The sequence below is a fragment of the Caloenas nicobarica genome, chromosome 1 (assembly GCF_036013445.1).
Source record: "Caloenas nicobarica isolate bCalNic1 chromosome 1, bCalNic1.hap1, whole genome shotgun sequence".
Classification (NCBI taxonomy): domain Eukaryota; kingdom Metazoa; phylum Chordata; class Aves; order Columbiformes; family Columbidae; genus Caloenas; species Caloenas nicobarica.
Genome location: NC_088245.1, coordinates 196,791,159 through 196,809,937, shown reverse-complemented (window position 1 = coordinate 196,809,937; position 18,779 = coordinate 196,791,159). Strand labels below are relative to the sequence as shown.

The window sequence follows — 18,779 nt, the reverse complement described above, 5'->3', positions numbered from 1 at the left end:
GGATTCTTTAATTATGTCCGTATTTCACTTTGCCTTCCTTTGAGCTAGCATCCTTTCTTTTCTGTCCCAGTTCAGCTAAGCTTAGTGAAAACTTTCTTTCTGCCTGGATGACACTCTTTGGCTCTTAGTTATTATGGTTCCCCTCAAGGTTTCCGATATTGGCTCCTGGAGGATGCTTTTCTGCCAGTTCCCTTGCCTTCCTGAATCTTCTTCCAGGGCATTGTCCTTTGTTAACTGGCAATAAGATTTAGGTTCTTTACCTTGCCAGGTTTTCCCTGGACTGTATTAGTAAGCGTGTAGCTAACAGGTCCAGGAAGCGATCCTTCTCCACCGTTAGGCTCTTGTGAATGTGGAGAACAGTCTCCAGGTTTGGATGCTGCAGAACTGAAAGTCACTGTTGGGGATAGGGCTGAAGGCATTGGGAACAAGGTGGAACATGGAAATTCCAATTAGATAATGGGGGGGGATAGATGCATCCCACAGTATAATTAAGATGCTTAACTTAAGAGTGTTCTATGTCTACAACATACCTAGAAAATCCTTATGATTAATAATGCTTGGGGAGGATAAGGGGGAGGGTAGGGATGGTTTGTGAAAGTGATTGTGGTAGCATATAACTGTGATCAAGGTGAAGTAAATTTCAGAGCTTCAGTATGACTGTCTAAACATATTCCAGAATTTCAGTGGACCTCAGAAATCTCATCAGAACAAAATTCCTTCAAACTGAACTGTTACGTGAATTTTGCATGTCTTAAATCTAAGAATTTTAATTATAGCTTTGGAATCTTGGCATTAGCATGTGGGCTGGCCAGATGTACATAGCCACTGTGTGTGCATCTGTTTCAGTCACAGGAAAATTTTTGCCTTCGCGGTACTCTAACAATATATGTAATTTTTTCTTTACTGTATTTGCTGCTTTACTGCATATGTATAAATACTTAACTAACCTAATTCATTAAACTTTTCTTCTAAACAAAAAAGAGTTTCCCACAGAACATCACGCTGATGAACAGCAGAAGAAACCATTCAACAAGGAAACAGCTTTTCAGCACAAAGCTGGTTAGTGGTTTTCCTATCTGGTAAATGGTTTTGTTTCCTGGCAGAGACCCATGCTCTAAATAGTGAGAGCAGCCACTGGAATTTGTTGGAGAGTTGGACATGTTAGCATTCTAGTTGAGATCGGGAATGATCTAGGAAGGAGATCTCCAGACCATCCCTAGTTAGTGTGTATTTGCTCACATATAAGAGCAGACTTGGTACATGAATTTATTTCCTTCCAGTTAAAACTACTCTGGGAGGTGCTTACAGTGCAAATGTAATTCTTAGCACCAAGAGTTTTGCTCTGCAGAAACACTCCCTGGTCTGCTCTCCTTGCTAATGTATAGATTATACGGTCTTTTTAAGATTTGCCATAAAGGCACTTAGTTGGAAGTTGCAATACAGCAGTCCCCGGCAGCTTTCAGAAACTCAACACTGGCAGTGTTTCTCAACACCTGGTGGATATTTGACTTAATGATAACTGTGAACAGTGTGACCCGTTTCTTAGGTCAGTACTGAATTTTGAACTGTTGTCTTTTTCTCCCTCTGTGTTTATTTTTCTGAATTATGAGTGAATGGATAAATGTACAAAACTCAGAGTAATTTGAGGAAATAGGTTACTTAGCTCAAAAATTCTATGGGTACAGCTTGTGCGGTGCTTTGAGCTTCATTCGTTGCTGAGTGTAAATGGTAATAAAAGTTGAAGAGTCAAAATGGCTGTATTGGGAAAGAAAGAAACTGAGCTAAGAAGTCAATAGGAAGAAGCAGGAAAATACTGCTGCAAAAAGATGTGCTTTAATCTAGGACACTAAGTAATACTAGCAAAGAAAACAGATTAAGGAATTTTTTGTTTTGTTTGGGGCAGTTTTGTTGTTTTCTTTGGATTTTTTTTGTTGGTTGGTTTCTTGGTTTTGGTTTTGTTGGTTTGGTTTTAACCCTAGAGCCATATAAACGTGCTCTTCTCAATAACTTGTGCATTCACTGGCTACTCTCAGTGGGACTTGACAGAGTATTAGGGAATTTGAGCATTTTAAGTCCATAACAAATTCTGTGGAAATAAGTAGTTAGCAGAGAAAATCTCCTAATGCCCATACTGAAGTTAGTGTACTGTGTGCTCACCCTTTAGTAGATGTAAAAGAATTTGCATGGAGAGAGAAACATGTTACAACTATAACAGGTATGTGATGTTTGAGCCTTTCCAGACTCCGAAGTTTGAGTATACACTAGGAGAACAAGATTAAGGGATTATTATCATAGAATTAACTTGATGTGATCGTTTTTATCAGGAATATGCTAAAATGTGTATTTTTGTGCAATACTGTATATTTTTGGGTTATGGGAAGCGTAATTTGAAGTTTGATATAATGAATTTTTCATTCTTCCCTGCTAGTAGGGTTAGTTATCAGACAAATAATACTTAATAATTGTTTCAAATCCTTTTCAGTCAGCTGTGGTTGTTTGGGATTTTTTGTTTGCATTTAGTTTAAGGAACAATTTCAAACAGCTTAAAGACATCTCCTTTGAATCCATCTGGCCCTAGTGATCCAGAACTGGCCCAGCTCCTGTTACTGTTTTTGGCTGGAGGTATCAACCTCCGCTGATCCAGTGAAGTGCTGTTAATATGTGCTTTTCCTGCTCTACTTCAGAGGAGCTAGCAGACTTATCACATCGTCGGAGATGGTGACCAGGGTGATCCAGAAGAGTTAGTGGACCTATAGCTGAACTCTTTCAAGTCATTCAGACTTTTTTACTCTGGTAGCATCTTTTCTACTGGAAATATCCAAGAGTACTCTTGCATCTGTTCCAGACAGTGCATTTCCTAAACTTCAAAGTACATTCTGAGCATGCACGCAGAACTGTTTCACGTGCCAGAATCTTTGTACCACCTTTTGCCCATGATCAGTTGTAGTTCAGAGATGTGCACAGACATGGCAGGGCTCTAGGATGCTGCAAATCTTGTCTGTTTCCTGTGCCCTGATCAGCCATGCAGGTGACATTGCATCTAGATGATGCTGCCCACTCTTTGCAGGAAGTTTTGTGGTATAAAATACTCCTGTAGGAATTGAGTTGCTGGGCTTCTAAAATCTTCTGACCCATCTAGCACCTTTGGTGAGTAGTTTCAGAAAGTGAATCAAATCAAGGGAGGTACCTGCAGTACAAAGGATTTGGATGCTTAGAAGTCCTGTCTTATATAGGAGTCATCTCTTGGCTGGGTTTAGGTGTTTCCTTGATCTTCATGCATTACCACTGAATAACTATACAAAAGTACTTAGCGCACCTGTTCTTAGAGGTAAGAGTCTTAATCTGTCTCATTTGCTTTATAGAAATTTCCTATTTCTCTGTTAAATAGAGGGAATACAAACTGAGTTACCTACTTAAATTTAGGTGACCACTTTGTAAGCAGTCAGACAGCCTTTTCTTTTGCAGGGTAGCTTAAGGAAGGTAGTTCAAAAGAGTGGTTTTAATCAGACAGCAAACATGATAACTAGTTTGAAACAAGCGTGAGCAGACTTGTCTGATTAAAAACTATTCAAAGTAATGTTATCATGATTAATGCAGCATAAACCTAATCGCATGTCTAATAATATCTGTTGGAGTCCCTTGGAGCATGTTTGATACCTGTTTTCTGTCTTACTCAGGTTCGACAGAACTAGTGTTTGTAAGCCATGTTATAAATCCATGCCACTTCTATATTCGGAGATACTCACAGAAGGAAGAAGCAGGGGTTTTGGAGAAGAAACTGAAAAAACTTTGTTGTAGTAAGAATTCATATCTCTCATCTTCAGATGTTTTGGAACTAGGTAAATTATTAATTTCTGAAGGTCATATTAACTTAAAATACTATCTTGCAGTATGTCTTCCTTAGCATTTTTTTTTCCCCCTTCTCCCCCCCCCATTTATATAGTAAACAGTCCTTATATGTTCTGAAATCTACAATTAATGCTTTTTGGCAAATGTGGACTTTTATTAAATCACATAAATAAAAACACTAGAAATAAAAAAAACCTCTGCAGTTCTTCTCAGCCTCAACAAATTGAGTGCTTAGACTAACCAGTAGTTGAAACACCTGGCTGTAAACGTAATGTTTTCAAGCATTAGGTGGTGATTGTTAACTGAGAGTTCTTTTTCAGTATAGTGATTTTAATGACTAGCCTAGTTCTTTAATTACTTCGGTATATCAGCTTTCTCTCATGCAAGCAACATTCCCTTTGAGTGGATATGTGATTTTTTTTTTAAGTTTTTTTTTTTAAGTTCACTAACTGTATAGAAACCGTTCTGGAAGTGAAAATGAAAGACAATAATGCATTGCTAAATCATTAAAAATATTTTCTAGCCCACCTACTGACAATGTTACTCACTTGTAGGAGGTGTTTAGAAAACTCATAAAAAGTCTGTAATAGCCCTCAACGTCAATGTTTTTTTGCCACTTCACTAAGATACATAGAAAGTTTGCCAGAAATTACTTCTTAATGCAAGCCAAACACCTCCTAGCCTTACAGACACTGTGTAAGTGAATGTGAGGAGAAAAGTCCTGGTGGCTGTCAACGCAAGGTTTTTGTGTCTTTGTGTCTATTTTTGGAGTAGCACTTTTACTATCTGTGTGGAAGATAGGCAACAGTAGAACATCATGCAGAACTGTAATAATACTTCCAGTGTGAAATACTTACAAATACTGAATTTAGTCTTTTTTTTTATTTGCTTCTGTATAGGGGCTAGAGCTTTTATTAAGAGTAAGGAAACTGGAATGTGGTGCCGTGGAACTATCACTAAACTAATTCCGCTGAAAAGTAAAAATAAGAGGAAGCCTTGTGGTCCAGTAAGATACAAAGTTTGTGATATTGCACTGCTGGAAATATTCCTGATTGATTTGGGGAGCTCTGTAGTTCTAACTTCCTCAGGGTATGTTTACAGAGAGAGGTTTTTGTCTGCAATTGTTGTCCTTGACTGTTGTTACTCAAGCTGATCACTACTAAGAAACAAGTCCTCCATCAGCTTCACACAAGCAGATAACCAGAGATCTAAATGACACTAATGTTCTGTATGTACGTATTTCCCACAGGAAGAGTGGCAGCATATGTAAGTACACAAGTGTACAAGCCTTCACACATTAAAATGTTTAAGTTAGACTTGCATTGCAAAAAGAAACACATTTCCTCTTTGTTCAACAAAAATGCATTTCATTGAGACTTTATAGTTTTGTTTCAATGACATGACATTATGCCAATTATTGCAACAATCACCTCCAGTTTAAGTCTGGGGTTTGGTTTGGGGTGTGTTTGGCATTGGGGGTTTTTAGCTTTTCTTTTAAGCTAGTACTGTTTTTATTCCCATTGGCAATAGATACGTTCCTGCTGAAAGGCCTGAACCTTCTACTCTGCAAACTATTGAAACAGATGACTTTTCTTTGTTTGTACGGAAGCCCGATCAGCATATTGAGGCAGAACTTGCATCTGTTCCTCCTTTAGCAGTACGGTGCTCATTGAAGGATGTTGTTCCCAAAAATGCAGTAAGTAAAAGTTGTTTGTACGATTTCAGGAGATTTTTTTTTTCTTCTCATGATTTATGTTAAAGAATTTAAATACGTAATTTACAATAATCTTATTCTAGTATAAACGGAATGAAACTCAAGGGGAGTACGGGGTATGTTTTATTCTTTAAAAAATTGAATCATCTCTTGTAAAAAGGTGGGTTGCATTGCTTTCTTTGAAAAGGAAACAAGAGCATATAGCAGTCTGTCTTAAAAAGCCTCTGGGTTTACAAATACATATTTGAGGTTTAAATCTTGCTACTCTCACTCTAGACGTGTTCTTTGTCAAATTTAAAAACAAATTGCAGAACTGATATTCTTATTTCATGGCTGACTAATTTTATCCAAGTAGTAACTTTCAAAAATCCTCCGAACAGAACAAACAGAGAATCTTTTCAGGGGTTGTGCTTTGTTATAATACTTGAGGTTTTTTTGCCACATATTGAAGAGTGGTGTTTGTTGTCTTTCAGTATAACAATAAATTAAGTACTATCATTTTATTCCCTTAGAAAAAGGACATATATTGCAGCATTCTTTTCTGTGATAGTTATTTATTAGGCTTGCTTTATTTTTGCAACATTCACGTAGGAATAAACGATGTCCAATGCCGCTGTGCATTTCTGACAGTATAACTGTCTGCTGGTTGGTTTGGGGTTTTTTTTTTTTTACCAGTCTGATGTTGTCTAAAAGAGCTTTAAATAGGAAAGGTCTGGAACAATTTTCACAGGTGTGGCTAAAATGCCTTCCTTGTATCTGCTTTCATTTTTTTCACACCTAAAAAGCACAGTATCAAATGAGAAACACATTAACTTGATCCAAGAGAAATAAATTCAGACTAGCTTTTTCAAGGTAGATAAAATGTCAAGAAGGACATTGTGTAAATTGATTAAACCATGTTGTACATTTGTATAAAGACACAAAAAGATAACAAAATTTCAAATGAATTGAGAGAGCAGAAATTAAGTCAGGAGATGAAACAGTGTATGATAATTCTGGTTTACCTAGCAAAAGAATCAGAGGATGAAATCTTGAATCTTTAAAAGAAATGTGGTGGAAAGTGCAGCACCTTGATCTGGCTCAGTTTTATGCAGTTAAAACCACAAATCCATCACAGAAAAATACTGTTTAGTGCTGTCCTGTCTGTGGACTACACAGCCTAACAGTGTGTTCAGTATTTCATCTGTTAAAATGAGACTGTACTCCCTTCTTTGCTTCTACTTTTATTTTATTTTAATTACTAATTGTATGTTTTGTTTTAACATTCTCTGACATCTTCTTTAACTTTTTCTTTCTTCCTAACAGAGTGAAGGTTGGGGAGAGGAAGCAAAGACAAAATTTTTAGGAATGGTAAATAATAAAGTTGTTTTAATGACAATATTTAGAGAAGAGGATGGTGTTCTTATTGTGGATTTGAAAAAGCCTCCATTTAATAAAACAAACAGTAACATGCCAGTGTCTCTCAAGGATGCATTAGTTTTTTTAGACTTGGCAAGGTATGTATTTTCCTTTAGTTTATGTTCTTATGCCTTAAATAACAGCATAATACTTCTAAAGTGAAGTTTACTAAGCAAGTTGTTTTTGCAGTGTTTGATATATAAATGTGTGATGTATTAATCTTCTGCAATATATGTTGATTTCTTTTTTTCACCTTCACTAATTAACACTGTGGCATACTCATTTGCACTAGTCAGGGCTTTATTTGGATAATAAACTTTATTGTAGAAAATGACAGAATTTAAATTTCTGTACAAGTTTGAATAACAAGGGGTTGAAAGGAGAAGCTCTTAGTGTCTGTCATGGACAGAAAAACATACAGAAATCAGTCTTGCGGCAGTTTGATTTGTCAGTGACAGTGACGTGACAGCCACATGATGCGATGCATGTAGCAGAATGAATAGGAGAAACGACGATAGGTCATAAGGGGGAGCTTGATGGTGTTAGGACAGAGGAGAGCTGCTTTGGTGGGACCGGTGGAAGAAGCGGGAGACAAAGAAAGCCATGAGTGTTTTGTTGTTTGGATACAAGGGTATGGCATGCAGATCTGTAGGAAATTATGGTTCGTTTTGTTGCACACAGAGAAAGGACTTTTTTATCATAGAGTGATAGAAACAGAATAGTTGGGGTTGGAAAGGACCTTCAAAGGTCTAGTCCCAGTACAGACCCCTGAGGGACACCACTTGTTACCAGTGTCCATCCAGATATTGTGCCATTGACCACTACTCTCTGGGTGCGACCATCCAGCCAGTTCCTCATCCACCGAAGAGCCCACCCATCAAATCCGTATCTCTCCAATTTAGAGAGAAGGATGTTGTGGGGGACACTGTCAAAAGCTTTACACAGGTCCAAATAGCTCTTTCTTTGTCCACTGAAGTAGTTACTCCATTGTAGAAGGCCACTAGGTTGGTCAGGCAGGACTTGCCCTTGGTGAAGCCATGCTACCTGTCTCGAGTCACCTCCCTGTCCCCCATGTGCTTTAGCAGAGCTTCTAGGAGGATCTGTTCCATGGTCTTCCCAGGCACACAGTGGGGCTGACAGGTCGGTAGTTCCTGGGATCTTCCTTCCTGCCCTTTTTAAAAATGAGTGCAATGTTTCCCTTTTTCCGGTCACTAGGGACTTCACCTGACTGCCATGAATTCTCACATATCATGGAGTTATATTTGAGCATAACTAGTTATGGTGGTGAGAACAGCGGTAGATAAGTTTTTACTGCATGTGTGTTCCTCAGGTCGTTGCTTTTTCTCATAAGTGAGGAAAAGGAAATCTGAAAGAGAATGCTTTTCTCGTGTAGTGGATTCTAGACTTGTACTTTATTTTTAAAAACAATTTAAGTGTATGCCACTGCATCCCAAATACCAAAATCTTTTTAGGAGCCAGCTGCCATATATCATTCTTCATACGTTAACATTTGTGATGGGAGAAGCATTAGGGAGAATTGGCTGCACCAACTGCAAGAAGGAAAGTTCAAGCTATTCATACAACTATGAATCAAGTTGTCTTTATAAGACCATTTTGCCTGTTTCCTGAGAATCTTGACACTTGAATATAAAAAGGTTCCTTCTCGCTTAATTTTAACAGAGTTTATTTAAAATTTCATTTTGTTTCTTAGATTTAGATCACAGCTTCCCAGGGAGTCAGAAAATAATACCGTCCTGCAGTATAGTCCACCTAAGATTCCACAAGAAAGAGAAGTCATTTCTGTTGTAGTTTGTCACATTAATAGCCCAAGTGATTTCTATCTCCAGTTGGTAAGTTTAGAAATAAGCTCTATTTAAATAAAACTCTGAACAAACATTTTAATTTTGAGCTACTTGTAGTCCAAACTAAATAAGCTAAATTTCAGTTAGCTTCTGTTACTTGTTACCAGTTTTAGCATTCCTAGAATTAATAGATTAGATTAATTCCTACAATCCTAGATTGATCCTAGATAAATTCCAGGAATTCTTAGAATTCCGGAAAGTTAACGTTTTATCATAGAATCATGTAATGGTTTGGGTTGGAAGGGACCCTCAGAGCTCATCTAGTTGAATCCCTCTGCAATGAGCGGGGACATCTTCAACTAAATCAGGTTGCTCAGAGCCCTGTCCAGCCTGGCCTTGAATGTTTCCAAGGATGGGGCATCTGCCACCTCTCTGGGCAACCTGGGCCAGTGTTTTACTACCCTCATTGTAAAAAATTTTTTCCTCATGTCTAGCCTGAATCTTCCCTCCTTTAGTTTAAAACCATTACCCCTTGTCCTGTATCAACAGGCCCTGCTAAAAAGTCCCTCTCCATCTTTCTTATAGGTCCCTTTTAAGTACTGAAAGGCCACAATCAGGTACCCCAGGAGCCATCTCCAGGCTGAACAACCCCAACTCTCTCAGCCTGTCCTCCCAGCAGAGCTGTTCCAGCCCTCTGATCATTTCTGTGGCTCCTCTGGCCCCTCTCCAACAGGTCCATGTCTGTCCTGTACTGAGGGCTCTAGAGCTGGACACAGGACTCCAGGTGGGGTCTCACCAGAGCAGAGCAGAGGGGCAGAATCACCTCCCTCGACCTGCTGGCCACGCTGCTTTTGATGGGGCCCAAGATATGACCGGCCTTCTGAGCTGCAAGTGCACATTGCTGGCTCATGTCCTACCTTTCATCCACCAGTACCCCAAATCCTTCTCTGCAGTGCTGCTCCCACTCCCTTCATCCCCCTGCCTGTATTGATACTGGGGGTTGCTTTGGCCCAGGTGTAGGACCTTGCACTTGGCCTTGTTGAACCTCATGAAGTTCACATGGGCCCACTTCTTGAGCTTGTTCAGGTCGGTCTGGATGGCATCCCATCCCTCAGGCATGTCAGCTGCACCACTCAGCTTGGTGTCGTCTGCAAACTTGCTGAGGGTGCACTCCATCCCACTGTCTTTGTCATTTATGAAAATCTGAAACAGTACTGGTCCCAGTACAGACCCTGTGGGACACCATTTGTTACCAGTGTCCATCCAGACATTGTGCCATTGACCACTATTGTCTGGGTGTGACCAGCCAGCCAGTTCCTCATCCACTGAACAGCACACCCATCAAATCCAAGTCTCTCCAATTTAGAGAGAAGGATGTGGTGGGGGAGTGTGTCAAAGGCTTTACAGAAGTCCATATAGACAACATCTGTAGCCCTTCCTTTGTCTTCTGATATATTTTTAATTGGTTTTGTGATGTGGTTAATTGCTATGTGAATTTGTAGTGTTTTACTGTTTTGGGTGGTCATTGAACAGGGCAATATTCAACAATCGTTAGGCTCTCTAATTCACTTTACGTGTTCACAGCCATTGTTTAATTTGGAAGGGGAACACTAGGAAGTACAGTACTGGAAAAAATGTCCCTTAAAAGAGCAAAAATATCATTAAAAAACGTGATGTGTATGTATGTTTTGTTTTTCTTATTTTAGAGAGATAGCCTGGATTCTTTAGATCTTCCAAAGAAAATTCAGGAGGTATATAAACACGAGGATGAAAAAAACCTGAAAATTGTCTGCCCTGTTGAAGGCCAGGCCTGTATTGCAAAACAGAGTGATGGGAATTGGTACAGAGCACAGATTATAGGTGAAGTATTGATTCTTTCACCCTAATGCTAAGTTGCAAAATCAGATGTGGCACTAGATCAGAGTCACACACTGAAAGTGAATACTAACAAACAGACATGATTTTTACTAGGCTTTCTTACACTAACGGTTCATAAAGTCAAGAGTACTAATTCATATCATATTTTGATATTAATGGAATGGTTTATACATGTATTTTTTTAAAATAGAATTGGTATACTTCATTTTCTATACTTTATTGAAATTTTATTATATATTTATTTAATGCTTCACTTAGTTTACTATTGCAGTTTGAACTATAGGTTTGTCTATTGTAGCCAACCTCTGGGTGTAACCAATGTGGGTTAATAATTCCCCGTAGAAATTGTGAAGGTAATGGGGGTGTCCTGGTGCTGAGCTCTGTGTTGCCTGTGTGGGCAGTGTAGGATGCCTTTGTACTGACGTGTCCACTTGGCATCTATTTAATGTGCCAGCATCTCAGAAAGTGATTAGATGGAAGGGGACCAACATGCTAACTCCGTCACTTCAGGAACCTGAAGGAGCTGGTTCTTAACATTTGAAAACGTGGTATTTTATGATTATATGGTATAAATGTGTATTTTGCTCTGAAATTCTGGTGCTTTAATCTGTATCATATATTCATTTTTTTTTTGTTTTAATAACTTGGGTTGTTTTTCTTGAAGGGCTGCCAAGTCGTGAAGAAGTTACGGTAAAATATGTTGACTTTGGCAACATCGCTAACTTGACTCTTAAAGACATACGCAGAGTAAAAAAGGAGGTTTTGAGCTTTCCAGAAAAGGTAAATTAGTGCTTGCCTGGATTAGATACTCAAAAATAATAGAACGTCAGTGGATGGAGGGGGAAAGTGAAGGTTGTTAATTTTCTGAAATAAATAGTTGAGCAAGTTCCTTTTCACGTGGGTGTATGATGTGACTTATTTGATATGTTTTGGGTGCATATTGAAAAGGTTGTTTTATATAATTCAGTTTTAAATGAAATCTAATGTTACCTTGTAGTGAGGAGGTGTATATACATTTTGTATGTGTTTAATTCAAATACCTTCTTTTAGGCTGTAATAAGCAGATTAATTTTTTCATTCCTTCATTTTCAAATGATGATCAATATGGTCTCTTTTTTAAATTATATTTTTGTTTGGTTTATGGCATTTAAAGTTTGATGCTTTCCTAACTTTAGAGATTGTAGGAGTTTCCTGCTTCTGATGAGAAGCTGAGTGGGAAAGGAAATGGCAAAGTATTTCTGTCAAATAAAAAACACACATAAGTAGAAAATAATTCTTTGTCTTCACCTGTTCATTCAATAGTTCCAGTTGCCAACCATAATTATGCTAAACTTTAAAACTTTGTGTGTTGATAGGAGGTTTTTTAACTAGTTGTAGGCTCTGGAAGTAATGATTATTCTAACTAAGGTTGGCCAGCATCTTTTACTGAAAATAGGATTTGTTTATATTTTGAGCAGATGTTTCTGGGGAAAGTTTCAGACAAAATAATTGAGCTTTCTTTTTACAGCAAGGGAGAGGAAACATTCTGAAAATGACAAAATGTTCTTACAGTTGCAATGTCTTAATCCTTCAGATCAGAGCAGCTAATGAATAAGGGTGTTGGGATTATCCCATCATTCCAACTGATTGCTTGTTATTGACCAAATATAAATCCTCAGACAAATCCGTTCGGAATTAGTCAGCTCTTGAGCACATAATACTGGGCCTCCTCGCTCGGAACGTGAAAGAGAAGGGGCTGAAGAGTTATGGATACAGATGGGTATATGACCACCAGAGAATCGCCTAAAAAAAACTTGAACCCATCAGTTATTCTCAAATCTCATCATTCTTACGCCATGTATAGGTTATCGTGAAACATGCTGGCAAGGTGTTTACACTTGACGTTTGTGTAAGAAATAACAGCTGCCCGTTGCTATTACTTTCATTAAAAGTAATAGCAAGATCAGCAGGCTTTAGTCTGCTTATGTGTTGCTATGGGTTCAAATCTTTTCTATTTAAAAAAAAAAAAAAATTAAGGATTTAAAATTCTTTGAAACATAACTGAACACAGAATTGCAAAATGAAGCATTTAGAAGGTAAGAGTATCAGAAGGGAGGTTGATTGTGCATGTCCATCCTGTTGCATGTAAGCATTAGCAAGTCTGCACGCATGATCACATACTGCAGTGCCTTGAATGCAAGTTGGTTGTGTAAGGGATTTGAATTAGGCTGTTAGAAGTAGGGCTTTTTTCAGTCCGTTAATACAGTTTGCAGGCATTTTAGTGGACTTGGGTGGTGCAGAAATCGTGGCCAAGACTGGAATGAGCAGTGCTTAATGTACTGTTGGTTTTGTCATCCACAGCCCTTTCTTTTAATGTTTTTTTAACCTATCAGTCTGATTTTCCTATTCCTGACTGCCTGTATCCTAAGAATATCTGCACAAAACATTGGTTTTTCTGTTGTCTTTATTTCCTTTCCCTCCCTTTTCCCCCCAGCATGTGTTATTCTTCTTTCTTTTGGCCCAGTGAACAAGACGGAGGAAACAATAACATTTGCAATTAATTTAAAATTGAATCATAGTGTAGACACTAAAGTTTGCAATAAAGATGCCAAACAAAAATTCTTTTAATCAAAGTACTTAATCTCATCTGATTTTCTGTGTGTCTCTTTTTTATGTCTCCTAATTAATAACTTTCAAAATTCTGGCAGGAATTTTCTGACATGGGTACTGTGGTCGTCTGGTATCTCTGTGTTTAGTCCTTCGAACTTCTATAATGGTATAGTCATTTTAATCTTAGGTGCTTCAGGTCTAGGTTATTACATCATTATGAGCAAAACATGATGAAAGCTTTATTTATCACCTCTCCGCAGTAATCTCTCCTCATCTCTGCAGCCAGGTCTACACCTAATCATAAAGGGAGGCCAGGAAAAGTAAGCTGTTTTTCAGCAAGAATGTATCTGAATTTGAAGTTCGTGCTCAGCTGCTGGCAGGGGGAGGGGATCCTCTTAAATCAAATAATGGTGATGTGGAACCAGAACCAAGGTCCTGCTGTCTTGCGGTCCTGCTTGAGTGCGGAGCAAAAGCTGTGATTTGGCTGTAATGGGATGGTCTTGATATGTGGTGGTAGACACGTAATTTTAATTATTCTTTAGGCATTCAGGTGCAGGCTTGCTTGCATTGAGCCTTATAAAGGGGAAAGTGAGTGGAACAGAAAAGCCAAGGAAAGATTTGAAGAAATGACTAAAGATAAACTTATGCTGTGTTTAGTTGTTGGTAAGTTATCAAGATGTATTAATTTACATTTAAATATTATTAAATTAACTCAAATGTAGAAACGAGCACTTTAATATTTTAAATAGTATAATATTTGTTTGAAATACTTACATTCATTCTCACATCAGGCTACCTGTCACAAGTATATCTAAACATTAACTAATTTGAGGAGGCATAACAGATATAACTTCTGGCAAACACTGCCTTCTGTTACAGACCACACCAGCGTTATGTGATATAAATATCCTGATCTATTAACATATGTTTGTTTCCAAAATACTGGCTACCCTTGACTCTTCCTGAGTTTTTTGGTAGTTGGGAGTATGATCGCTGCCGCTCTAAAACACAGAAAAATAAAAAAGTTCAGATAACACATGTCTTAGTAGGATTTTTCTCAATACCATTTATTCTTAAGATGCAGCTAGTTATTTTTCAACAACTATGGACTAGTCATTCGGAACCTATCTAATAAATGAAATTACATATAGCAGTTGTTATTTTGTACAAAAATATTTTGTAATTGCTGGTGTGTTTATTTTATAGATATGTGCAAAGCTAAACCTCTCCATATTGTTGATGCTCAGAAGCAATTGTTTTATAAATTTAATTTTGCAAAATTCTTTATATTAGTACCATTTGCTGTGTCTTCAAAACCACAAAGTGTCTTTTTACTGTCATTGATCGGCACTAATTATGTTTATGTTATTTATTCACAGAAATTTTAGATAATATCTTATCTGTTGAACTCTTTGACTCCTCTGCTGTTCATGCAAGAAGATTTAGTATTAACTTGCAGCTAGTTAAAGAAGACCTGGCATCATCCTACATACCTGGGTAAATACACTCTGCATAACTTGAAGTATTTAGAAATACTGAATTTGTGTAACAAAATTACTGGCTTTAGTATGTCACCTCTAGTGGCTGGAATTTACCACATTTGTGAAAAATTCATTGCAAATCACATTCATCAGCTGACATAAGTTACAAAGTGTAACTCTGCGGTCTGGCTTAGTTGAATTCTCGAACTAAATCTTGATTAACGTGATTTGTTGCAATTGATTGAAAAGTTGGAAATTAAATGTTTCTGTCATACTTGTAATGTGCTTAACTGCCAAGTCTTCCCAAACTTGTTATCATTAAGGTTCCCATTCCCTTGTAGTAAGAAAAGAAATGTCACTTTTGTGTGTTTAACGTGCACCTGAAGTTAATCGTCTCTTTGCAAGGTCTTTATTAGAAAACAAATACTCAGATAACCAGGTATGACAGCGACAGCCAGAAGGGCTGGGAAGCCTGCTGGGGGAGATGAGGCTCAGAAGGAGATAGCACTGCTGCGTGTAATTTTTAGGCCTTTCAGAAAAATATTCAATGAGTTGTATTCATGGAAATCAATAATTACTCCATTAATAATTTTTGAATACTGGAAAATAAAAAGATTTGTGAAATAGTTTCGATTCCAAAAGGGAATTCCTGATTTATTTTTTTTTTTTAGGAGGAAGTAAATAAGTGGATTTTCATTTCTTAGCTCAGAAATACAACTAAACTCTAGTAACACTTTTCTTGCATTAGTCACAATTTTTAATAAGATTTTTGTAAAGTTAAGCAGCTTTATTTAAACCTGAAGAGCTAAATTGTGGCTGTCAGTGAAGTATTTTTATTGTGTTGCAGCTATACTTAGACATCTGCTTGCGGCCTGCAAACAAGTGGATATGTTACTTCAATATATGTTTTTGTTTAACACTGGTAACTTTACTAATGTGGGGTTTTGATCACTCACTCATTTCCCCTTCTTTACTTGGACTGGGAAGAAAATAAAAGAAACAGGAGAAAGAAAACTCCTGGGTCAAAATAAAGATAGGGAAATGGCTTACCCTTGGTACTTTTGAGGGCAAACAAGTCTTAACTTAATTAATTACTAATTAACGTAAATATTACTGACTCAGGCATTGGGACACAAAATACATGCCCCTACCTGCCCCTTTCCCAGGAACAAATTCACTCCAGGCAGCTTTCCTCCCCCTCCTGCACTCAGGTGGCACTTGGTGCCTTCAATGAGGCAGTGAACAGTGCAGGGATTGGGATCAGGTCACTGGGATTTCTCCCTGGTGCTCCTCCTTCCTTCTTGCTCATTTCTTCCTCTGCTCCAGCATGGGCCTTCCATGGGCCTCAGTTCCTCTCAGGAGTATGCCTGTTCCCTCACAAAATAGTTTCTACTCATCTGACCTTCTGTTCCCTGTGTTATTTATCTGCTGTTCCTACCACTCTCTCCCTGGTGTTTTTTTCCCTTTATTAAAGTAGAGGTGCCACCAGCTTCACAGAATCATAGAATAATTTGGGTTGGAAAGGACCTTCACAGGTCATCTAGTCCAGATAGACAACATCTGTAACCCTTCATTTGTCCACTGATGTAGTTACTGCATTGTAGAAGGCCACAGTCAGGCAGGACTTGCCCTTGGTGAAGCTTTTCTGGCTGTCTCGAGTCACCTGCCTGTCCTCCATGTGCCTTAGCAGAGCTTCTAGGAGGATCTGTTCCATGGTCTTCCCAGGCACACAGGTGAGGCTGACAGGTTGGTAGTTCTCGGGGTCGTTGTTTCTGCCCTTTCTAAAAATGGGTGCGATGTTTCCCTTTTCCCAGTCACCAGAGTCCTCCAGAGCTCATTTGTGACACTCTTACTGAATTTTCCATTTGCAAAGGTGAATGTCTGCAAAAGGCAGGAAACTGGTGAATAATTGAAACCTACTTTAGGTCGTTTAGGATCACATTTGGGTTCTGATTACTCTTCCATGTTTAATGCTGTTGAGGGACACGTAGGCCAATTCTAAACTATTATAAGACAATATAAGCAGCAGTGCACAGCTTTCCATTAATGCTGACTTACTGACATGCAAACACCAGCAACCCTGGGAGATTTAAACAGTCCTAGGGAGTATGAGCAACTAGGAGCGCTGCAACCAGGGTGAGCAAACGGGCACAGCAGTTTGTGCAGTCAGGGCACTGCAGGGAGGGCGCTGCGGGCTGCTCATAGGTCCCCAGCCCAGGGTTGTGCTCCAGACCTCTCCCATGATGGTGGGCACTTGCCTCAGAGTTAACAACAGTGCTCCTGCAGGGAAAGCCCCTGAGTTATTTCACACTTCCAACTGAGATGGAACTGCTAAGGAAGGAGACTTCAGTACAAGCAGTAGGTTGCAATGAGTGCCCAGGCCCTTCTCCTGGAGAAAAGGCAATTGCCTACACAAGGTGTGCACAGGTTGCTGATCTGATATGTCAGGTGGCTGAGTTGCAGGAAACAGTTAAAAGGCTGTGCAGTATTAGAAGAGCTGAGATGGAGATCCAGAACCGTGCTCATGTAGCAGACACCACTGAGAATGAGGTGTCTTGGACCCTGGTGACCTGCAAAAGCAGGGTTCTACTTCAGTCTCCACCCTCCAGCATCTCAACCTAAAACAAGGTATGAAGCTGTACCAGCTGTAGGTGCCAACAAGCAAGGTCTGCAAGGAGAAACTGTACCAGCCACATACAGTGGATACCATAAAAGAAACAAAGGATGCTCATAGTGGCTGGCTCCCTGAAGTGCCCATCTGCCCTCCTGGCAGGGAGTCGCAAGAGGTGTGGTGCCCTCTAGAAGCTAAGATCCAAGATGTTACTGAGAGGGCTCCACAACTTGCCAGGAGCACATACTACTGTCCACTGCTACTCTTGCAAGCCAGAACCTGGGCAGAATCAAGCCTGTAAGGCCCTGTGCATGCAAATGAAAAATATTGGTGCCCAAGTCATCCTTTCCCCCATTCTGCCAGTTGGAGAAAAGGGAGCAGCCAGAAATAGACACATAATGCACATCAACTCCTAGCTTCAACAATGGGACATTCTTTTATGACTAACCTGCTAGGGAGGGATGGAATCCATCTGTCTAGAAGAGGCAAGAGGATCTTTCGCAGTAGTCCGGTCAACTTTGTGAGGTGGGCTTTACACTGATGAGCTCAGGGGCATGGGGTCCAAAGTGGTGATGCTCACACCATCACATCCAACTGGCGATAAGACACACCAACCAGAGCAGCAACAAATATTCCTTAGCTGCCTCCCAAGATGAGAACCAGAAGACCACTTCAAGGATATATATGACTATGGTGGATCTTTCCACACCCCTCATGAGAAACCCACACGCTTGATTGCTTCTCCGAAGTGCCTGTACACCAATGCACATAGCATGTGGAATAAACAAGAAGAATGAGAGATCTATGTGCATTCGCAGCACCATGATCTCATTGCAATTATAGAAATGTGGTGGGACAGCTCACATGACTGAAATGTTGTCTTAGAAGGCTGTGTACTTTTTGGAAAGACAGGCCAGCAAGGCGAGATGCAGGAGTTTCACTTTATTTGAGAGAGCAACTTGAATCTATCAAACACTGCCTAGCGAAGGATGAAGAACAAATAGAGAGCTTATGGGTAAAAATTAAGGGACAGGTTAACAAGGAGGACATTGTGGGTGTTTGCTACAGTGCACCTGATCAGAAGGAGGAAGTTGATGAGATTTTCTACAGGCAGCTGGAAGTAGCCTCACAGTCACATGTCGTGGTTCTCATGGGAGACTTCAATCACCCTGACATCTGCTGGGAAGACAGCACAGCTAAGTCCAGGAGGTTCCTACAGATCATTGATGACAACTTCTTGATACAGATAATGGAGGAGCCAACGAGGAAAGATGTGCTGCTGGACCTTGTGCTCACAAACCAAGAAGGACTGGTTGGAGGTGTGAAAGTTGGGGGCAGTCTTGGCTGCAGCGACCATGGGATGGTGGAGTTCAGGAAGGAACTCAGCGCAGAGGAAGCAGGGCAGTAGGTAGGATTACAGCCATGGACTTCAACAGCGTGAACTTTGGTGTCTTCAG

The 18,779-nt window shown here is 39.4% G+C and overlaps 1 protein-coding gene across 1 annotated transcript in view; it reads left to right on the top strand.

Moving 5' to 3' along the window:
* The window catches only part of RNF17 (ring finger protein 17), a 52,417-nt gene that overhangs the window by 12,956 nt on the left and 20,682 nt on the right, over positions 1-18,779 (top strand). The window contains exons 12-21 of the mRNA XM_065650064.1: positions 982-1,059; positions 3,678-3,839; positions 4,749-4,938; positions 5,380-5,545; positions 6,869-7,059; positions 8,673-8,811; positions 10,470-10,623; positions 11,306-11,421; positions 13,773-13,893; positions 14,610-14,727. Of these exons, the coding sequence (XP_065506136.1) occupies positions 982-1,059; positions 3,678-3,839; positions 4,749-4,938; positions 5,380-5,545; positions 6,869-7,059; positions 8,673-8,811; positions 10,470-10,623; positions 11,306-11,421; positions 13,773-13,893; positions 14,610-14,727 (1,435 nt within the window). The remainder of the gene's footprint in view (positions 1-981; positions 1,060-3,677; positions 3,840-4,748; positions 4,939-5,379; positions 5,546-6,868; positions 7,060-8,672; positions 8,812-10,469; positions 10,624-11,305; positions 11,422-13,772; positions 13,894-14,609; positions 14,728-18,779) is intronic.